This window comes from Choristoneura fumiferana, chromosome 8, assembly GCF_025370935.1.
Source record: "Choristoneura fumiferana chromosome 8, NRCan_CFum_1, whole genome shotgun sequence".
Classification (NCBI taxonomy): Eukaryota; Metazoa; Arthropoda; class Insecta; order Lepidoptera; family Tortricidae; genus Choristoneura; species Choristoneura fumiferana.
This window is the reverse complement of record NC_133479.1, coordinates 3,638,276-3,662,547: the sequence shown is the minus strand read 5'-3', so window position 1 is coordinate 3,662,547 and position 24,272 is coordinate 3,638,276. Positions and strand designations below refer to the sequence as shown.

Here is a 24,272-nt window from a genome sequence, read left to right as displayed (position 1 = left end):
GCAAATGTATTCAAAGGACCGACCCCAAAAGAACCGGGAAAAGGAGTGCGAAATGTACCATACCTACTAACTGCAAAGCAGATATGCACTAATTTAATGTTTTAACGCCACTAGGAACACTCGAAGAACAGATAAACGTTGGGGGAGAAAAGTCCTCGAGTGGCGACCATGAACCGGAAGACGAAGCGTTGGCAAGCCTCCCACCAGGTGGACTGAGGACATCGTGAGAGTTGCGGGAAACCGGTGGATGCAAGTGGCGAGTTGTCGTTCATTGTGGCGTTCTAAGGGGGAGGCCTTTGTTCAGCAATGGACGTCTTCCGGCTGATGATGACGATGATGAACGCCACTAAGATTAACATATTTCATCATCATCATCATCCCAGCCTATACACGCTCCTCTGCTGGGCACAGGCCTCCTCCCAGAATGAAAGGGCTTGTGCCATAGTTCCCATGCGGGCCTAGTGCGGATTGAAAACTCACACATACTATTGAATTGCTTCGCAGGTTTGTGCAGGTTTCCTCACGATGTTTTCCTTCACCGTAAAGCTCGTGGTAAATTTCAAATGTAATTTCGCACATGAATTTCGAAAAACAAATTATCTGTTCATAATTATAGTTATTAGTGTTGTGTAGTTTACCTGTGCAGCGATCTGAGTTTCACCGACGGTGTTGGCTGAAAATCAGCGTTATAGTGTTAAGTATAAACGCTTCAGCATTAGGTATGCTGAGCCAGTGTCCGATTCGTAACCGCAATTACACACTATTTTTAGGTTTATCATCAAATTACCGCCACTTAAATAATCGAATTTTATTTTCAAAGTCAACGTTTCGTGTATTTTCATTTCATCGACAATTTAATTCGTGAAATTGTCATTACAAGTAATTTCAATTCATATATTTTTAATTGTCCGATGATTAATTGTATACTTAGTTGCATTATTATTATTGTCTCACGTTGTCACGATACATTTTTTCTTTCTTTCTTTCGAAAGTAAAGTATTAATTTTAAAGGAATTGACTAGTTGTGTGGAAATTCACCGGTTATTCTTTCTCGTCTGTAGATATATTTCGACAACCGTTCGGGTTTTGGTTTTGTTAATACTTTTTTTCCACTGTTTATCTCATTTTCCGTTTTATGGGTGATTGAACCTAACTAACCGCTATTTATTAGGCGTTATTAAGGAACGGAGTAAAATTTCGCGTACCGATAAATCGATTCGAGAAAATTTACGCTTAAAATTGTTTAAAACCGCACCCATGAAGTATCGTCACGACTGGTTAATACTAAAAAAAGTTATTAAACTAGGGTTAAAAAGCGTTAAAGTATTTTTGACATTGACAGATTGATTGTTTAGAAATTATTAACGCGTAATTTTTAAATTATATCCCGAAAAGAGATAACTGTTGTCGTTTTGGGAAATAACAGTTTGCGTAGCGTAACTGATGAAGTTTTTTAACCTGATTCTTGTCGTGAGCTTTTTGAAAATGAAAGTGTTTGGAGACTTTGGCAGGCTAAAATGGAATCTTCACCGTATCAGCTGTAGGATAGTACTTATCCCAGCGGATCTCACTTGCGGTCCCAAGGGGTAATGCGGCCAGCGTCATGGGAACCCTGCCACAGGCAGATCTTTTAGACGGGGTATTCTGTTTATAATTTTCATTGTTGCTGTTAGTTACGCTATCTTAGGTTAGTTCTTTTTTATGTATGTAAACTCATAAAAGCCGTGGTGGCCTAGTGGTTTGACCTATCGCCTCTCAAGCAGAGGGTCGTGGGTTCAAACCCCGGCTCGCACCTCTGAGTTTTTCGAAATTCATGTGCGGAATTACATTTGAAATTTACCACGAGCTTTGCGGTGAAGGAGTACATCGTGAGGAAACCTGCACAAATCTGCGAAGCAATTCAATGGTGTGTGTGAAGTTCCCAATCCGCACTGGGCCCGCGTGGGAACTATGGCCCAAGCCCTCTTGTTCTGAGAGGAGGCCTGTGCCCAGCAGTGGGACGTAAATAGGCTGGGATGATGATGATGAAACTCATAATTGTACAATATAAAAGTCTATTTAGTATAGATTCATAATAAAATATTTAACTTATGATTAGGTTTACCTATCTACTTTTGGACATAGGTCTCGCCTACTTATATAAGAAAATTGAACTGAAAAGAGGCATGGTGATAATACTGAGCGGCAAAAAATGTGGCCCTCAAGTGTATAAAGAAGAAAGAAAGAAAGAAAGAAGACATTTATTCACTTACACAGAAGACACACATATACAGCAAAATATGCAGTAATAGGTAATTTTGTAGCTGAGTATATATATATAAACATACATTTTACCGCTTGCTGGCGGTCTATCTGGTAGCTCGTCCTTATAGTAGGTAGTATGTAAAAGCCAGCAGAGTAAAAAACATACATGCTACAAACTCTATAAAATTGAGAACCTCCTCCGTATTTTTCGTCGGTTAAAAAATTGCCTCTTTCGAGGGTGAAGAAGCGTAGTTACACATGGGTACGAAATAATCATTATAAATCGATAATGTATTTATTGATCACATCGCCATCGTTGCACACATTAAGATCTTATCCGTGTACCTATAGAGGAGAACATTTATAGCCGGACATACATAAGCTTAATTTAATCATCACTGTAGTACCTTCCAGCAACTCGCATCCATTACACACCTATACCTCCCGCGCAAAATAGCGACAGTCGTCATGGCAACCCTGTCGTTGTTTTGCCGATCGCGTTTTGTCTTTTTATATTTTTTTTGCAAACGGAGACATAGGCGCATGGCGGGGGCAGACATGCATTTTATGGGCTGTGTTAGGTTTAGAATATTGTTTTATGACAGGTTTAGTAGGTGGAGTATGAGTAAGTATGTTACGTATATTACGAAATGGGTATATATCTACTTATGTCGTTAGTATTCATGTTAGAAAGCTAGCTCTAGATACAAAGGCACAAAGCCTGGAATTCAACTGATATTAATATAATTATTTTTTAAACTAAGTAAACAATTGACAAGATTTCATTTTTTAACACTTTTAAATTACTTCAGGAATCGAAAGAGTTTTGCCTCCTGAACATGGGAAAATATTTATTATAATTTATTTCTCCATATTTATAAAAATACAAAAAATTTAAAAATATAAGTATCTGAATTTGCCAAAACTACCACATAATAGATAATATTACCTTTGCCTTTTTCACCAGAAAAAGGAGCTGTCATAATTTTGACAACGTCTACGTCAGATTTACGCGTTTTTTTTAAATAGAGACTAGATAAAAGTAATAGATCTATTGTGTGGTAGTTTTGGAGCTATGCCCTTTTAGAATAAGCACATCTTAAAAAAATGTAATAAATTAATTATTCATCGTAGCGAAATTTTAAAAATATCAGCGTCTTTCTCTTTCCAAACAGAATACAGTAAACGAATTAAATTATAGTCTTAGAAATATGAAATTTTGACAATTTTGAAAGTTTATATGAATAATTCGTTCTATTCTAACCGTAGCGTTTCAGACATTAAAAATACACGCTCAAAAGAATATTTTTCATAGTTAAACTGGTGAGTTATTTAAAAAAGTACCTATTTTGACTGATTAACCTCAAAATTAAAAGCCCGCGAAATGGCCAGCAAAACATGGCGGCCGTTCGATCAGAAATTAAATAACGGTCCGACACCACAGATAAGAAATTAAATTGGAACAGAATTAAATTCGGAACAACTGGGTGCCGTCTCGGTGTGACAATGCAAGTGAAATTGGAGTTTTAGGGTTCCACACCTCCAGAAGACTAAATAGAAACCCAAAGAAAGTAGAACAGGCAAATGATTTTTCTGCGAATAAGAGGATGAATGACACACCTGTTAGTCAAAATACACGCAGTTACATGCCTTCCTTTATGTACAGCAACCTGCATTAATATCTGTCACAGGGAAGCTTGTAAATATAATTATCTGACACCTACACCTACACCTATCGGCTCTAGAAATAGAGTCCTATAAGTCATATCAGATATTTATGTACGCCTTGCTGCTGTCGGGTATTGGTGCTATAGTAGTCCGCCGTTAAGAAGTGAATCCTGACACGTGTTACTCCCGTACTGAATATCTACGTCAAAAAAAACATAAACGTATTTAGTACCAGGATGACAGGTGTCAAGATTGACTTCTTAGCGGCGGACTACTATAGTGACTGCACCTAGTACATACTCGTAGTACCTACCATACACGAGAAACTAACCATCATTCAGTTCCGTCAACCACAACTTTCAAGTTCATATTCTCGGTCTACGGGATCCTGTGCGCGTAAGTCGAATTCAGACTTAGCCGCGTTTGATTTCAATGATTTACTTATGGAAATTTCACTTGTGAAATATCTAATTTTTATTGGCAAGCGAAAATAAAATATAATGGTATCGTTTTAAAAAGTTATTTCGCTTATTTAGCGTTTTCTAGACAGACGTCTGAACCATCTCTTCGACTCGGAATCAAATTTGATCATGATATACAGTTTTAACTACGGTCGAATATTATGTTTACGGTGTTATTTATTAGGTACATTTATTAAATTAAGTACCTGGGCGACAGAGCTATGCTTGGCATCTTAAGAGGTGGCAGATCGATATGTAGACGAAAAAAAATCTCATTTTACCTACCACTCTGCCGGTACAGTTAGGTACTACATTATATACATGCAAAATTAGAACATTCCGACACTAAAGTACCTACCTACTCTCTAAGCTGCGGACGGACGGATGAATAGACAGACATTGCGATTCTATGAGGGTTCTTTTCTTGCCATTTTGGCTACGGGACCCTTAAAACAAGGCAAGTAATCAAAAGTTAGCTTAAGTAAGCACACAACATACACAGGTAAACGTACCTATAGAACAAACTGATTTATGAGCCAGAGTGGATTTTTTTTAATAATCAATCTCACTTTGATTTCCTTGACAAAAGTATGTGATGTTAACATGACATTAGTAGCACAAAAGTTCTACCCTGGTACATGATTCAGTTTGTTCGATTGTACATAGAATTAAGCTACTGTTACACCATGCTCGTTAGAAGCACGAGAGCATGCTACTAATCGAGCAAATGCTACTTTGCACGCTTAAAACTAGCATGCTTATTGCTAGCATATGTAAACAGTCCATGAGCATGCTCATTACTGGCATGCTCATAAGCATACTTATTAGCACGCTAGTAAAGAGCATGTGTAACACTAGCTTTATCACAAATATTAGCACAAGAACTCCAGCATTGAGGGCTATCGCGAATGAATTCGCCGCTAGAGGCGCTAGTGTAGCGTGAGGTCTCCGAAATGTCAAATCTCATAGTTTTTGGGTGAGCTACGCGGGTTTAATTATAATTAGAATTTTTTTGTGAATATTTTACATTACCTGAAATTAATTATGGCAATTATGCGTTACGGGGCAATGAATGTCTGTGTTTTGAGACAGTTTTGTCTTTCGGAAACTTTTGTCCTCTCTTTTTTTCCGAACATAACGGGACTACGCAACACTATGGTGGCTGGATATTTTTATGGTACGGTTTTAAGGTGTTTTAAATATGATTTTAATCTAAACTTTGTTTTAACGCCCGTAATAACAGACTCTGAAAGCCATACTTAAAAACCTCACGCAACAGTGCGCCATCTAGTGAGACAAAAAACGATAGCCCTCATTGTTACAACTGTCTACCTTCACATTCAAAGTCAGCATTAACAATATGTTTGTTCATCAAGACTTTGCCGTGCCCGCAAGCGTAGTAGGAAGCAATAAAAATCAATTACGAACACAAGAGCTATAATTTGGCGTTGCTACTTAACTATAACAACGTGATGTAGAGACGCCAAATGCGCCCATAGCGTGAGGAATAGGGGGACTACTACGAAATTCGAAAATCAAAGCTCGTATCGTAACGTCCCTCTCACTCTCGTATTAAATAATATAAGCATCAGCGGGCCGGCAAGACACGAAGTTCGAGTTTTGCACTTCATAGAGTAGCCAGGTCGGTTATATTTGTAATTTTTGGTTATGGAACTGTCTTTTGGTTCTTTGAGTAAATAGGTAGTCTCTTTTCTGTAAGTATAGGTGAAAAACTTACGCAAATGGGCCAATCAACTATTTTACCGACACTTTGGGCGTCTCCGGCGTTACCAAAATTGTCTCTGGCGTTACCAAGAAATCGTACTTCCAACAAGATATTTCACGGTTTAATAGGTTAAACTTACGTAGGATGGTATGTATTAATGTACACCATCTATTAAATTACAGAAAAAACAAGTTAACTTATAAAAATCTGCAATTGTTTGAAAAATGTCGCGGACAGTATAGTGTCGGTAAAAAAGTTGATTGGCCCACATTACCTCAAAGTCAAAGTAGCAAATATGTCAAAAAAATCCCCCGTTTCGGAATTGAAAACCTCGAAAAAGAATCCGGCAAGAAACTCAACCATTTTTGATCAGATTAAAGTACTTAAGTACAATGTTAAGAGTTAATGATTTACGTCATAAGTATTTAACAAAACTGCATTTTTTTGCTATTTGCAGTAGTTAAGGGATGTCAAATGCGGATCGGAATTAAGTCCAATTATCCGTACATGATATTTATTATCGATAATTTTATAGATAATACGCCTTAACAACATATATATCAAACACCTAATAGGTGTTTTAAGCAGATTAGTACTTAGGCTTCGATTTCCCGAGAAGTGAGATGTTGCCAGTTAGTGACATTGTCGTTAATTTTTACAAGCTTTATTTAACTTGAAACATTCTTCTTATTCTATGTATGTTCTTCATGCTCTTCATACAACGATATAAGTTTAAGTATTTAAGTATTTTTGGAATTCCGTTGGGAATTTCGTAAAATCACGGAACTGGTTCCTAATACTTTATGCGAGCGAAGTAAAGACTTGTTTTGTAGTATTTCGAAGAGTCGAGTAATAAAATGGCAGTTAAGTTCTAGGTAGATATAATTCCGAGAACGTCTGTAGGTCGCAGGCGCAGGACTGAACATAAAAAGCTAAAGGTCAGACCTTTGTTAGTCTGTCTGACAGATCCACTAATATCGTTAAATTTGTAACACATCGTGTTGTTTTTGATATCCGTTAATTTTAAGGGAACAATTCGACTGGTGAAGAAGGGAAGTTAATTTTTCCGGGACACTGTGCCCTAAGTCTTACCTAGTGCTTAATACAAAATCAAGAATGAATCAGCAATTAAAATATAAAAGATTCTAAACTTAGAATGTTTTTAGAAAGTCTGTATGTAATAAACATGTTTTAATGTTTTTGTTTGCTTCATACATATTTAGCAGAAGAAAGTTTAAAAAAATAGCTTTTATCCTGTCTTTCCTGTCTTATGTATAATCACATCAGTGTCATTCGCCAAGTTTGTGAATTTACAAATATGATACAATAACTTTATCAATAACGTTAATTGTAAACTTATGTTAAGTGAAAAACGATTTGGCGAGATACTTAATAACCAGATAGTTCCCATCAAGGAACTGAGTCATCTGTCGAAGTTAACAGAAATTAAGAAAAACACTGCGTATAATATGTTTGTAATTAGGCACCGCGCCGAAATTGGTGGACCGGTAATCAGCCTTCGCTAGACAGTCATACTTCTATAATTTCATACTAAATATTTAATATAAGATAAAATAAAAAATATTTAGAGAAGAGGTACGAGGACAAGATAGATAGATGCCGAGGTACAAGTCACCTGCATTATAAATCTGCCACAGCGGAGAGCGCAAAAATATCTGACATCCTTTAAGTATGTAGGATAGCTGATGAGTCTACCTACGACAAATCTTGAACATCCAGTAATACCGCCACTTTGTTGTAGTTTTAATTATCGGCGCATTTAGTTTTGTCTGGAAATATTTGAATACTTTTATGTATTTAAAACTCAAAGTGCCTAGTGTAAAAAAAATAATCTTGCCTTAATTACTTTTAATGCAACAATGCATTCGTCCCATGTAAATTAAATTAGGTACCTTGTCAAGGTTTTAAAAATAATGGACTTTTTTCGGAACGACAGAGTAAGCAACGCCATCTATTATAAAATTAAAACAACACTAAACTTTGACAGTTTCAAGATGTATTTTCTTCTTAATTTTTTATTGTTCTCTTGTCATTAAGCAAAATACAGCTTTTCCAAGTCGCGTGAAGCTAGGCACAAAAGGATCAAATTGTTCTAAAAGTAAGTTCTGTATCGAGTCGACTATGTTCTTACAAGTTTATCTTGTAAATATTTTCACTCCGAAACTATTTGGTAAAGCTTTCATTTTACAAACAAATCAAATTTATTTTAGCAGCATGATATAGAATTGTTATCGTACTTATGAAATTAAAAGATAATGACAATAGATAATGTTAGATAATGTTATGTATAGTTTCTGAACATATCTGTCAAACTTTAGCAAAGTGCTTAGCGTGAAGTTAACAGCAAGTCAAGTTGTTCGCGAACAGTGCTTCGCAAAACTGCACAGTGGACTCAAAAATTACGTAAACTAGTGAAAATAAACATGTTGTCCAGCCTAAGAACTGGAGTTCAGGGCCTGGTACGTTAATCCTGACTAGTTCTTACTGACCAAAGGCGTTGTTGTGATAAATAATTAAATTACATAATATCGATTTGACACTTCGTCTAACATCGCGATGGTTCTGATACAGCTGTATTTTCCAGTGGCGTGCTTCGTCCAGGGCTTTGCAGACGACTTCGACCCTGCAACATGACAGCCTGTTCGTCCATCGTGATACTCCCGAAGACAATCCGAATATCCCTTTTGAATTCACGCCGGAAAATACTAAGGTACGTAACCTTCATTTGTTTTGGTTAAATTCTCTTTCCAAGCAAGTAGTTTTTGTGATAGTATCATAGTTTAAAATGTTTCTGTGGATTGTCTTTTCTTCATGGCCAGTTACACTAAAATTGTTAATTGTAGCCTCCTTTCTTTTAAAAAAATATTTTGATATTGCTTATGATAATAGTAGTGCTATGTGCAACTCTCTTTGGTTGAATTTATGATAAAAGCCTCATAAACGGACTAATTTTATGTTAACAACATATAAGTGTTGCCATATATTCTTCCGGAATATAACTTTGTTTGCAAACTACCTTCCGCTGGCGTTCGTGTTGTCACAGCCTAGTGTGTATATGTCATTATTTTATATGTTTAGTTTTAATGGGTCCCACTGAAAAACAGTGTTGTGGCTTGCCGCAACATTATGTTGAGTGGGTCCCAATTTATACTATTCGATGTTTTTTTTTAATTATTATTTTTTCCTAACATGTTTTTTCTGTGTATTGAATATGTGTAAATAAATGTCTCTCTCTCTCTCTCAGAAAGAAGATCTATATTAGAATAAATAGCTAGACTGCTAAAGACAACCATCCAAAACAAAATGGTTGAGACAACTTGAGAATATGTTAAGTGAAATAAAACAACAAGGACTGATTGATTTGATTGATCATGATTTATTCTTCATGGAATTTATTTGACTGGACTAGAAATTTTCTAGTCCCATCAAACAAATTTCATATTTTTATTGAAACTTTAAATTGTAGCGTATGGAAGCCCTCCTAGCAATCTATCCGGAAGGCCACAAGCGTGCGGCCATGATCCCACTGCTGGACTTGGCCCAGCGTCAGAGTGGGGGGTGGCTGCCTATCTCCGCTATGCACAAAGTGGCTGAGGTCCTCAACTTACCCAGAATGAGGGTGTATGAAGTTGCCACCTTCTACACTATGTTTATTAGGTAAGCAAATTAATTTGGTTTATATTTATATCCTCCTAAGACCCAGAGTCCTTTATAAAGGACTTATTGTAATTGGAACATCAAGCTCTATCATAAATTACATAAAGTATGATGTTCATACATCAAAAATTTGACTTTGTCATTAGGAGGATAGAATAATTTCACCACACCAATTAAAAGAATGTATATATCAGTAGTATTCATTAGTATTAGTATTAAAACACTACTACTGACCTAGGGTTGCCATATGTTAGGATTTATCCGGACATGTCCGGATTTTTGAATCTTTGTCAGGATTGCAGCCGGACTTCACAACACAAGTGTCCGGATTTTTAGAAGTGAACTTGAAAAAAAAATTTAACATTTGTTTTCATGAAACATTTATACGAATAACGTTTTTTACGAGTGAAATGATAAATTAAGTAGTAACTAATCAACAAAATAAATCCCACTAATATTATAAAAGCGAAACTTTGTATGGATGGATGGATGTTTGGATGTATGTTCGTTACTCTTTACCGCAAAAACTACTGAACGTACTTGAATTAAATTTGGCATACAGGTAACATATAGACCCTGAATTAACATATAGACTACTTTTTATCCCGATATTCCCACATGATAGGGATAAAATCTCGAAATTTCAACCGCAGGGTTTAGTCTTGAAATTTAAGACAGTTGTTCTAACACAACCTCAATGAAGACCACAATACAAAACTTGGGAATTCTCAGGGGAATATTGTAAAATCCCGGAATTTCAATTGTAACTACCAGATCGAATAGTAATTTTAATACTTTACTTATAATTTTAATTGCATGTTAATTTTACCATTTTAATTGTATTGTAATTTGTTGTTTTGTTTGTTTATTTATTTAATTTAGGATTGACATGTGTGATTTTAATTTTTAACTATATTAGTAAATTGTATGGGTTTAAAAAAAATTGCCTAAATAAATAAATTTATTATTATTATTATTATTATAGTTAACGCGTGCGAAGCCGTGGGTAATCTCTAGTAATATTATATTGTTTGAGAGGCGCAAAAAGTTTCGAAATTGCGCCGGCACATCCTTCAACCTACGTCGATTCTCTGTTACAAGAAATGTCAGGACTTTTAAGGTAGTGTCCGGATTTTTGTGAGAACTTTTAATTTTTTCATATGGCAACCCTATAACCTTAAATAATAATAATTTATTTCAGGCTCTAGTTCCATCTAATCATGTTGGTTATATTCTCATAATAATGTTAGTTATTTAACTAAATTTATTTAACTGTGTTAGTTATTAAAAAAAAAATGGATTGTGAAAATTCAAGATACTACAAATCTCTAAAAATTACTGGAAAGGTCTGGTTCTTTCCAAATGAGAAGTTATTTATATGTATAAAGAGCACTAGTTCGAATTCAGGATATCAAAATCAGTAATTGAGCATTTCCAAGCTGTAAGGTGGCTGTCTTGGTCATACAGCAGGACTTCAAAGGAGTTTGGCATAAAGCGCTCGGTTCTCGGTTGTTTTATGCGATTAACGCTGTGTTAAACGCAATGCGATTGATTCGCATCTAATCTACCCAAATATCATTATTTTTTATATTTTTTTTATATTATCATGCGATCAGTCGGGGGACTATGAGCAGATGAATTGCGTGATCGATGGCGTGTAGAGTTGGCTCCCCAGCGAGAGACCGCTCTATCTGTGGCTGAATCTTCATATTAGTTGATCCAGTTCTAGGATTCTGTGCCTCTTAAGACGTCTTATCTGGTCAGACTCAGTGAGTAACCAGCTGGTTAGGGTGGCATTCAAGTCGCTTCTTGTATTTTTCTGAATATGACTGAATTTCTTGTTTCACTGTGTTAATCCTTAGATGTTGATGGACCTCTGAATTTCTGATGAACCAGGGTGTGTTGGCAATTTGCTTAAGTATAGAGTCTATCCAATCATAAACCACGCAATCTAATTGACAAACAGCTGCTGCGCTCACCGCATAACACAAATGTTTGGTTATTCAATATCTGATGCAACATGATTAGCATCAAACGCATTAAGTTTAACACAGCGTTTATTGCATAAAACAACCGGTCGCTTAAAGATTTACTGTGCAAAGTTAAAGAACTACTCCCATGATATCTATCAGTATCAATGTGTGAAATCCCAACTTTCTGATATAAGCCTCCAATTCTAAAGTTATCATTATCGTAATCAGCCATAGGATGTCAATTGTTGGACATAGACCTCCACCATAAACATAATTTATAAATTAAAGTAATTAACTTTATTAATTAAATATTGTTTCATGTTTCAGACGACCAATTGGCAAGTACCACTTGCAAGTGTGCACGACCACTCCGTGCTGGCTCCGAGGCTCCGATGAGGTCCTGAATGCCATCAAGGAAGCCACTGGCTGCGAGGTTGGAGGGAACAGCCCATGCGGGAAATTCTCGCTTTCTGAGGTTTGCATGTTATTTATAATGCTCCTGTGCTTTGTAGTCTGTGTCCATTAAGCTAAAATCAGTCACTTAAGGATGAGAAGGGGTCAATCTCGGAATGAGAGATAATAGCTGGAAACTCGTATACTTACAGCTTCATTTTGGTGTCCTAAATGTTAATGAACTAAAAGAAATTCTTTTAGTTCATTGATATGGACCTCCGCAAAGTAACGCCTGATTCAATAAATTGTCCTAAATGTTGTCTCAAAAGTCGCATTTAATCTCGTGTCCGCGTCGTAAGTTATTCAAGGTCAAATGTCAAAAAAGTCAGTTTTTCGCGATTAGGTTTCTATAGCTCCAGTGATGATTTTAACATTTATTATAAAATTTTAGAGCAAAAATTTGAAACAAATATTGTGTTAATTGCAGCACACACACACATTGAAGCGCAACTGCAACGAAACTGCAACTTCTAGTTACTTTTGAGTTTCATTTGAGTTTATGCCATGACTCCTTATGAGAGACCGTAGATGACGCAACGCAACGCAAAGTTTCAAACCGGTTGCGTTTGCGTCATGTGCGGTCTCTCATAAGGAGTCATGGCATAAACTCAAATGAAACTCGAAAGTAACTAGGAGTTGCACTTACGTTGCCGGTGCGTTTCACCGTGTTTTGGGCCTTAGCTGAGTATAGTAATATTATGAAATGACAAACTTTGAGAAATGGTTTTTGCCCGTACATTAATAATCCAGTTGTCTAACGTTATCCATGATTTGCTTTATTATAAACATAATATTAAGCCGGGTTAGCAAGAAAAATAGTGCAAGTTGCAATACATTGCGAGGCCGTAAAGCAAAGTTTGTAGTGGTCAATCGAGCGCCGCAATGTAATGCAACTTGCACGATTTTTCATGCAGATCTAAACTGAGCTTTAGCGTATAGAGTTGAAGTGAATGATTTCACCCACAGCTACATGAAGAACTGATTGCATAAAAGGAGAATGAATGAAATGAATGAGTGAATGTCAAAATCCCGATGTCATTATAAGACATGTTTTTGTGTGTGTAGTGTAATATCAACTCTAGTGGCACTACCTATAAGGTAAACTTACGAGTGCTTATCACTGTCCCAATAGTTGGCATTTTTAATCTTACGTCATCAGTAGTAAAAGAGAAAAAGTAGGCTCACTACGAACAAAAGTACATCGCGCGGCTTAAATGTGTGCGAGCCGGTTGGCGCCGGTAAACATGAGTAGTATGTATACAATCGCCATCACCATTAAGGCGAATTTATAAATAATATTTTTAAATTTAGTACTATAACGTCATAAAATCTGTCTGGTTTCTCTAGACACAGATATAAGACAATTTAAGTTAATTTTCGTACTACAGTTATTTGCCTGTAGGTAACTAATCTAAAATAGACGTCGACAACCCTAAGCGTCCGCGCCGGAGTAGGCAGTTAAGTCTCCTAAAGGGTCGGAGTGGACCTACTTGTTCTCTTTTACTATGGCAATAGAGATGACAGCAGGGTGCCGTCTATTGGGCATTAGCGTGTCGAGCACTGGGACGTTTACCTTACTATTATTTACAAAACTCATATTCTTATTTCAGGTCGAGTGCCTCGGCGCATGCGTCAACGCTCCCATGGTACAAGTCAATGATGATTATTATGTGAGTACTACATTTCACTAAGAACAATACAATATTGTAATGACTTTTTTAAAGAACACATAGTCAGCAATACAGAGAACAGTATACTTCGTTTTTTTTAGCATTAGAAATAAGGTAAACAATCTTGACGAGTTAAGTTTGGTTTTTTGGAATCTTTTAAATACAAATATTTGTACTTTCGAATTTAGGTTTTACGGGATGACAAAAAAACAATCTTAATTTGATTGCTTAGTAACGATATCTCTTGTCCGGGTGAGCGGTTAGTTCCAATGGAATGCCGAAAGTTTCTGGATGAGGGCTACGGTATAGATGTCGCTAGCGTCACTGCTTGTGGCTAAATAAGAAACAAACAAGCTGAGATATGTGGTGCATAGGGGAAATTCGTGTCTGTACCGTTGTCCAGCAGTGGTGTAACGGTATAGCACGCGGCACGGAATGCCGAGGACCTGGGTTCGATTCCCAGTTCTGGTCTTATTTTTCTGGTTTTTCTGTGCATCTATATTTCAGTTTGTATTTTCAATCTTGACGAGGTTTTTATTACTTACTTATGATACCAAAAGAATGTAAATGATCATATGTCCTTGCTAATTGTTAAATATTCGCTGTGACTTATTTTTAAAAAGTGTTTTTCAATAAAAAGACACGTCAAGATCGCTTACATTCTTTCTAATGCTCAAAAAATTAAGTATAGTTACATATAACGTATAATATAATATATTCATAGTCGCTTTAAGTGTGAATTACAATGGTCTTAATCTTAGGATTAATTAGCGCACACTTAGCCAGTAAGCAATAGGTCAAATAGGTGGAATTATCGTTACAGATCAATATCTTCCAGGCAACCATTTACAGCAGGAACTAAGAAATAGACATTTTAATCTTAATGCAAACACAATTAAAAAAAAAACTAATTTCTCTCAGACTAACTCACGGCCAATAGCTATTGACTAAAAATTTCAGAGGTATTACTTATTTACTGACGCGGGCTGACGCTGCAGGGTTAAGCTAGTAGATACCTGATGAATGGGGGCTATTTCTAATTATCATGATTAGATTAATTATTATTATAGTTATTATTGAGGACTAATAGTTCTTTTATATTTACAGGAAGATCTAACTGTTGAGGATACCAAGGAAATCATCCAGAAGTTGAAGAATGACGAGAAGCCCGTACCTGGACCCAGGTATATTTATTATAATATTAGAGACCTACAAAAAATATAAAGCTAATGAAAGAGGAACTAAGAATTACCATACAAAATTATTGCCATATTCAAGCATTTTGCATTAAAACGTGACAGATACGCAGAAAGTGGCTCCCTCCTTTAATTTCTACTTTGTACTGTAGCTGTTCTTCGAATATTAGTAGCATGCCCCCTTTACCACCCATAAAAAAAAGGAACGTGATTTTCACAACATCAATGATTGATTATATGCCTTACTACTTCCTTCTTGTTTTAAGCAAGCATTATGTATGAGTAAGATCATGAACTCAGTTGCTACTTTTATCATTCTTCTATTTTTCTTTGGTCTGAGGTCCTTTGAATCGGGTATTTACCCCACATGTGGGTAATATGGTAGCTACCACAATTTTATGTAAAATTTATTATTTTGTACTTTGAGAGCAGACATGCTACCGACCCAGCTTAAACGCCTTTTTATATTAAAGGGGTCATTAAATCAGTGTAAGACAATCATGCTCATTTTTACAAGCTTTTAGTTTCACCTGTGCCGTTGTCTGTCTGTAGTTGGATTGACTTGAAATTTGGTATACTTATGTAAATTGCGTGACAATACAATAATCTGGTAGTCCAGCCAGGATCGTCGCCACAGGATGGAACTCTTCAACGGTTAATTGCATCGACTTGAAATTTGGTATGCAAACGTAGTTTGTGTGTCAATACAAGTACAGTCAACAAAAAGTACAGTAAGCAAAAAAAGCTTGTATTAAAAATGATTGAATTTTTTACCATAAACTTATTATTTCTAGAAACGGAAGATTTGCCTCCGAGCCGCTCGGTGGTCTGACCTCCTTGACAGAAGAACCAACAGGCCCTGGCTTTGGAGTCCAAGATGCCCTAAAATCATAATCAGCTTGTTGATTTTGTAAATTTTATGTAATAGGTAAATATTTAAATAAAATCATGTTAGATCAGTGCACGTTTTATTTAGTCTGGCAACATTGTTTGCGGTGGGATGAAAAAAATGCATAAGCAACAGTGCGCAGGTCGCATGATTTACATGACTTCAAATTTAGAGGAAATGTGTATATAACCAATAAGGATTGTTTATTCTCATTGCTTATCATTATCTTATTGCTCTCCAAGGTCACCGGGCACCCGACCAGCACCGCCTCGACTTTCGGCGTCCACTCGTTGTCGATAAATGGTCCACGAGTGGACGCCACGTTGACAACGAGTGGACCTCGTATGGTCCACGAATTTCCTAGTAGTCACTATGGCGGCGAGCAGCGGGCTATCATCGAGTGGTCCATGGGCGTCGCCAGGGGGGAGCACCCCCCTCCCTAGCGATTCTAAACAGTTGCCACATGTAAAACAACCAAACCAAAAAAAGTCCTAAGTCTTTGATTTGACCCAGTCTTTGAATTCACAATTCATACTTTTCTCATTCTCCATATCAACTTTTGGAGTCTTTTTGTAATTTTTATTTCAACTCCAAATTTTGTTATTTTTACGGTCATCCCGTGAAATCTATATATTTAAAAAAAATACAAAAAGACTCCAAAAAGTAATCTCAAATTAATGGTATTCGGCCTCGATCATTTTGTTCTGATTGGTTTCTCACCTGTACCTATTAGATTATTATGCTAATGATAAATAATTATTCTGAAGGTAAACGATCCCAATGCTGGATACATCTTATGTAGTATCAACTCGCGCTTTACCGATCATGTTGATCGAAGACTTGTTATTTAATTTGATGGATATTTTTAATTCTCAGCAATAAAAAAAAACCATACGACTTTTAATTTCCTTTACCAACCCTAAGAAAGTTTTAAACATACGGCGTAGTTTTATTAAAACAAAACAAACTAACACAGGGAAAATATTTCATTATGCATTTTCCTGGAATGTCTTGCACACACATTATTACACATTTCAATTATTTATTTCATAATTTTTTTATCAGACAGGAAAAGCATCCCAGCTGGTTGTATTATAATGTAGATAAGCCACGCTTTCGATGCCTTATCTAGTTCTGTTGTAGTTGTAACACGACTGATAATACAGTAAAGTGGCAGTCGTGACTCGTTATAATAGTTTACTATGTTATTATATCTATTTTCAGTGGTTTCCCGTGATGAAGTCTAACAACTAATAAGTGTGCGCAAATAGTGAATTCAGTGAAATAATGAGTTGTTAAATATGTATTGTAGTGACTTGAAATGTTTCGCCGAAACAAGAGTAATGATGTTGAAAAAGGATATTCTCAAATACCGATGTGGGAGGTGGACCATATCGCTAGTAATAAAAATGTAAGTACTTAGTAGAAAAATGTTTTGATAAATGGCCGATTCTGTTTCTCTAACACTACCATAGAACTTTGCTGTAAAGTACTAACTTTATCTTTCTAGGAGATTGCTTAAATGTACTAATATTACAATGGGCTGTAGAATATTGGATTCAGCGAAAACAAATTACTATAGGTTTTTAGGGTTCCGGAGCCAAAATGGCAAAAACGGAACCTTTATAGTTTCGCCATGTCTGTCTGTCTGTCTGTCCGTCCGCGGCTTTGCTCAGGGACTATCAATGCTAGAAAGCTGTAATTTTGCACGGATATATATGTAACCTATGCCGACAAAAAATAGTACAATAAAAAAATAATAAAAAAAATTTTTTGGGGTACCTCCCATAGACATAAAGTGGGGGTGATTTGTTTTTTCTCATCCAACCCTTTAGTGTGGGGTATCGTTGGATAGGTCTTGTAAAACTTAGGGGTTCGCTAAGACGATTTTTCGATTCAGTGCTTTGTTTGCGAAATATTCAACTTGAAAGTGCAAATTTTCATTAAAATCGAGCGCCCCCCCCCTCTAAAATCTAAACCGGAAGGTGGAAAAATAAGAAAAAATTCAGGATGTTAGTAAGTACATCAAACTTTCAAGGAAAGCTATAACGGGTAAGTTTTCTTGAGAATTATTAGTAGTTTAAGAGTAAATAGCAGCCTAAGGTATAAAATATACCTAAACTTAAACTGTAAAAACTTTAACTGTATATACTAACTTACTTGTTTTCTCTATTATACTGTGAACTAAAAATACTTCCTTAGATATTAAGTTTCTCATGTAAGTGACAATTTGTTTTCAATGAGAAATAAAAATTCTATAAACCGAAACTTGGAATATTTCGTACAATTAGAAAATTATTACTTAATTGTTTCGTAATGGCTACGGAACCCTATTTCAGGCGTGTCCGACACGCTCTTGGCCGTTTTTTTTGATATCAAAATATTTGTCTAGTTTTTAAAAATATTCAGGAAATATTCAATAAACGTCTGGCAACATTTTCGGGCTGTCACTTTCGAATGAGTCATTTGCGTTCATTCATTGAAATTCATTCAATTCCTAGCCTTTCGTTCCGTGGTTCTGTTCATTCCACCTGTCAGTTTCAATCCGGTCGGTGGTGATCCATCCAGTCAGTCAGTTTTTCTCTTTCACTGGTGCTTAGTGTTGTGGATTCCGGTGCTCAAAAATGTCTTTCGACGCCTAAGCTCGAATACATTGTGTCAACAATGAAAAGTAGTCCCACTCGTAAATATGAAAGTTTCACCAACGACCAGCAAGGGAAAGAAACGGACAAATATTCGTTAGACAGCCAAGACACCGCGAGTGTGGTTAGTACTGTTGAAATTATTGATTTGGTGTTGTTGTATTATACCTTTGATGATATTATTGATTTAGTTGACTAGTGGTGTTTAGAATTACTCATAGTTGTACCAACTGTCTATATGTAGTCGGTGATATCTCTTAAAGAATTAACGAGGTTTTGTTGAGGTGGAATTAGCAGTTCACGCGACGTAGTCAGGTCACTTGTTAGCGACCTAGATGTTTCTACTTGAACGCAATGCACTAACTATTGATTTTAAAAAGTTCTTAGCGGACTTTACTGCATGAAGTCAAGTGAGCAACTCTTGTAAAAGGCGCCGTCAGCGTATTCTTTACGTTCATGTTATCACTTTCTCTACACGTCAAGAACACTTTTACTTGGATAATTTAATAAGTGTAACAAGTATATGCCTTGAGTTTTTCAACATACTGTTGAATAGAAACTGAAGTTTTTTTCCTAATATTTTCAAGGCCAAGTGTGATTATTTCAGCCTCATGAGAAGCCATTAAAAACTTTTAAATATTAAAATTAATACAATACTTATTAAATTTGGTTTGACTGCGCCTACTTAGTTATTCATGTTTGTAGCCCAAATTCAAAACTTTTCATGAAATTAAAATATTTTAATAGTATACAAGTTTATTGTAAAGAAAGTAGTTAGAATTACCAAACCAATTATTTTGAAAGCAAAAAATAATGATTACGACTAGCTTTCTTCAGTAGTTTTACTTTACATTCAATTAGAAATTGTATGTTATTTTTTTTACTATAATTTATCATGCATGCTGTAGACAATAGCTTCTTAATCTATTAAGCATGCTGCGGGGGTCCATGGAAAGAACAAACCTAGTCACCATTTTTTTAAATTAGTGTTTAATCTCAAAATGTAGAACTCACAATGTACTATGACTTACCATTGATTTAAATAATCTGAAAACAATATAAAATATATTTTTTAACTTTTAAATAAATGGTAACCATAGTAATTGTTTGTGATATACTCAAATATATAACTTAAAAATTTGCTTATGTGACTAGACAGTAGACACATTCTTTCCGTGGACCCTTAATTCATTACTTATTATTTACTTTACTTACATACATATTAACTAACTATAAATGCAGTCTCCCACTACATGATAAGTGAAACGGTGTAGGTATACTGTCTCTATATTTTAACTTAAAGGCTCTATCTTTTGAGATCCCTTCTAACACACTTTTGTATCATTTGTCAGTTAATTTTATTACAATCCGAAGTTTGTTAACATTGATTTTCACCCACTTCTTTCATATGTGCGAAGTTCTGAAGGCAATAATGTGATACGGAGCTGATCTGATGAAGGATCCAAAACCAAGGCACTGATACTCCAAGACAAAACAATTGAATTTGAATTTGAATCATGTTTTGGGCTAATGTGAAGCCTTTTATCTAGGACAAACTATTGTATTGTTATTGAAACTTACTTACATAATTATGCTGAATTTCAGTCCAACATATACTAAAAAGTGGTCAAAAATGGTTTGCAAATTTCTACAGCATATAAGCTTTCACTTGATACCTATATTGTTACAACACATTTTTTTTTATTCCCTATATTTTTTCGTCTTGAAACTCGAGACACTGCGGTATTTTGTACGTGAAAATATTGCGTAGCTTCGTATTGCGTTATAGCATTTATAATATTAGGTTGTTATCTTCAACAAGTCACGTAAATTGGACTTAAACCATTACAAACAAAACAATACTTCATATCACACATTAAAATAAATCTAATTCCGTGGCATTAGTTATGGTTACTCAGTTATTAACCCTATATTTTACCCATTCCTAAACTTTTAAGACTAATAAAAACCTGTGTAAATCCTATTTGTTCCAAGTGATTGCTTTAGTCTGCAAGTCTGTTCGCGCGGTAGTAAAATTTATGGTTTGATAATATTTTAGTAAAGTACTTAGTAAATTCCCAAAATACAACTACATATAATTAAAAAAAAGGCATAGTGCCGTAGGGTCGATCCAGAGCCACTATGGAACAAAAATGTTCCCTTTTATTCCCTATCCCGCGATTCCCGCGGGCATTTGATCTATGACCGTCTAGGAATACTTTTTTATTTATTTATTTATTTACTCATTTATGTTAAGTATACAAAAAAATGATTATAAAGTCCTCTACAGTCTTTATCCCATGAGAATTCCTGAAAATAGTTTTTAACTATTATAATATAACTACCTACCTACTACCCCGCGAAAAATCTGAAATCACATTATCCAACAAAGAACAAAAGTCACCGAGGTTGCTCAAAGAACTGCTAAACTGAACGGCTGATGAACGGTGGAGCAGACGAGTCCTCGAATGGAGACCATGGAAGGAAAAACATAGTGTAGCGCGTCCTGAGGCACGCTTAAGTGGGTCGCTGGCGGCGGATGGATGCGAGGGGCTGAAGACAGTGTTGTGGCGCGCCATGGAAGAGGCCTATGTCCAGCAGTGGACTGCTGTAGTCTGATGATGATGCTGATGATGACCTACCCGCTTACATATCAAATTTGAAGTCAATAATTATTATAGAAAGTGACGGAGATAGAGCCACTTTAAAATGAAAATATAAATTAATTTTAATCCCTACCTATCTCGCGGGAATTTCAAAAAAATCTCTTCTTAGTGTACCTCTATGACCTACAAGTTTGTACGGCTTACAAGTCTCTGGCTCTTGGTCGTCTCGGTTGCGCAAATAACAAAGAAAACGGCCTTTCAAGTTACAAGTCCTGCGTTTCTTATAAAACTAAATCTAAATTATTTAGCCAGTCTATAGCCTCCCCAGAGCATCTGTTAAGCCCCCTGAAGCCGTCAGCAAAACGTCGGTTGGGGCACTCCTCCACAATGTGGTAGGCTGTTTGCTGCGGAGCGCCGCAGGCACACGCTGGCGATTCTTTAAGGGCCCACTTGTGCAGGCAATAGTTGCAGTGGGCGACACCCGAGCGGATGCGGTTCAGCGTCGTCCAGTTCATACGACCGGCTTTGAAGGCAGGTAGCCGGGCGGACGGGTTCTCCACAAGGTCACCCGCAGAGAATTCTTCGGACTGCCAGTCGGCTGACCAGGCCAGGATGTTGAAATGTTGGTGGATGACTGGATCTAAACCAGAGAGGATAACGCGAGGAGAGCCGCTGTGGTATATGCCGGTCTAGCGTTCTAGTAATCGGCAGCCTGTGCGGGAGTTGGATACCTATCGCTTTACATCATCGTGGCCTGACCCTATACTATTATTATTATACGCCTGTTGAGGTGTCCTACTGCTGGGCAAAGGCCTCCCCCCATGTCCTCCACTCGACCCGGTCTTTTAGCCCACCTATTGGGCTCCATGCGGCTGACGTGGCCTGCCCAGTGCCATTTCAGCCTGGCAATCTTTGCACCCACATCAGCAATGCGTGTTTTGGAGCGCAATACAGTGTTTCGGTTCGGATTCGGTCAACCCGTTTCACTCCTAACATACTGCGCTCCATTGCTCTCTGGCAAATCTTCAATGTGGTCTTCTGTAACTCAGTAAGTGACCCTATACTACGAAGGGTGAAATTCGAAATTCCCCTCATGCCGTCCCGCTGACGCTTATTGTTATTCAATACGAGAGTGAAAGGGACGGTACGATACGAACGTCGGTTTTCGAATTTCGTAGTAGCCCCTCAGGCCGTAAGACATCGGTTACTCCCTCATTCTGGTATCAGTTCAGTCAATCATTCTGGTAAAAATTACCCTGTAGCCCTCTCAGACTGACGGACTGATTGTCTAGACCAGGGGTCGGCATCGACTATTAGTTTTAAGTGTTTAAAATTGTATTAAGGTCCAGAACAAACCCCTGGCTCAAACCCCGGCTCGCACCTCTGAGTTTTTCGAAATTCATGTGCGGAATTACATTTGAAATTTACCACGAGATTTGCGTTGAAGGAAAACATCGTGAGGAAACCTGCACAAACCTGCGAAGCAATTTAATGGTGCGTCTGAAGTTCCCAATCCGCACTGGGCCCGCGTGGGAACTATGTCCCAAGCCCTCTTGTTCTGAGAGGAGGCCTCTGCCCAGCAGTGGGACGTATATAGGCTAGACGCGACACACAGACACACATAGCGATCAAACTTATAACACCCCTCTTTTTGCTTCAGGGGGTTAAAAACCAGAATGATAGACTGAACTGACGCCAGGATGAGTCCTACCCGAAGGTGGACGTATCTGAATATCGAAAATTAATATACCTAAAGTTAAAAAGCCGACGGTCAAAATATCGAAAGTAGCGTAAGTTAGGTCTGGTTCGATAATTTGACCGTCGATATTTTAACCATCGATATTTCAATTTTCGATATTCAGATTTCAGATACGTGCCCGGTTCAGACTTCGGGTTCTCGGATGCCACAGATACTAGCCAGACTACAGGATGGAAGTAGATTTATTTCTGTATACAATTTGAAAAAAAAAATGCAGCAGTCGAGATAAATTTGCTTACATCATTCCCAACTAGTTTTATAACTACTTCTTCCACTCTAAAACAGAATAGGTATGTCAAACAAGATTTGCTGTAGTGTTGTAGTATCGCTGACAGATATCATTTAATTTTTAATGAAATTTTGAACATGAAACTACCGTGAGACTCTCTCAGCGCCAGATCACCACCGCCCATAAACATCTGCAACACCAGGGGTATTGCAGATGCATTGCCAACCTAGAGGCCTAAGATGGGATACCTCAAGTGCCAGTACACCGGCTGTCTTACTCTCCACGCCGAAACAACAGTGCAAGCACTGCTGCTTCACGGCAGCAAACGCATATCATGAAACGCCGCCATATTGGTCGCATTGTGGTCACAATTCATACTAACAACTCCTCGCTTCGCTCGTCGTACCTAAATTTTTCTTTTATTCGGCATATCACGATCACGATGTGCCCGGTATAGAGCTAGGAATATCGACGAAAGTGTTGCCTAATCGATCAGCTGTATTGTTTCGATTTTACGATCGGCCGCCGACAGATATAATGCAACTGTTAGCAAAAAAGAGGAAAATTTTAATTAACTTATTGCTGTTTATTTTATTGAATTCCTTGGCGAGAGAATAGCGATAATTACGAGTCTAGAGTCTAGACTAATGACCCGTCACACGCCTGTGAGAATTAAATTTAAAACTTCTTTGTTTACAAAAATTTACAGTTCTCAACTGAGTCAGAATTATCTAAATTTAGAGTAATTCCGCTCACCGCAGAGAACGCAAACAGCGCATTCAATGAAATGTACGAGTATTCTGTGCGAGTATTGTTTTTCTAATTTAATATTTTTTAAATGTTTTTTTCTTGTCCGGTAGAGTAGGACCCGCAAATGTTGGTAGCATTAAATGGAGGCAAAATTCATACATTTGAGGCTGTAGTTTAATAATCGCTGAATAACGTCGTCGTAGTCCTTCCGGAGCAGACGCCAAGGCGGCTGCTACAAAACGCGTACTGATATGAGGCTGTGACATAAAAAAATCGATTTTCGAAAACTAAGCCGTTTACTAAACTGAGAGGTAATTAGCAGACCTAT

The 24,272-nt window shown here is 36.9% G+C and overlaps 2 protein-coding genes across 3 annotated transcripts in view; both read left to right on the top strand.

The window, feature by feature from the left end:
* Nucleotides 1-8,441: 8,441 nt before the first annotated feature.
* On the top strand, nt 8,442-16,028 carry ND-24 (NADH dehydrogenase ubiquinone). The gene is made up of 7 exons (XM_074090733.1): nt 8,442-8,579; nt 8,705-8,830; nt 9,587-9,777; nt 12,078-12,225; nt 13,814-13,873; nt 14,981-15,057; nt 15,864-16,028. Exons 1-7 carry the CDS (start codon nt 8,544-8,546, stop codon nt 15,961-15,963), a joined length of 738 nt encoding a protein of 245 aa, XP_073946834.1. The 5' UTR covers nt 8,442-8,543; the 3' UTR covers nt 15,964-16,028.
* Nucleotides 16,029-17,098: 1,070 nt separating this feature from the next.
* The window catches only part of SPoCk (secretory pathway calcium atpase), a 63,922-nt gene continuing 56,748 nt past the window's right edge, over nt 17,099-24,272 (top strand). Inside the window, exon 1 of one of the 2 annotated variants that reach the window (XM_074090731.1) lies at nt 17,099-17,369. In XM_074090731.1, the coding sequence (XP_073946832.1) occupies nt 17,280-17,369 (90 nt within the window). In that variant the 5' untranslated portion in view covers nt 17,099-17,279. Of the gene's footprint in view, nt 17,370-18,479; nt 18,725-24,272 lie in introns of those variants that run through there. The other variant, XM_074090730.1, reaches the window with a different exon arrangement.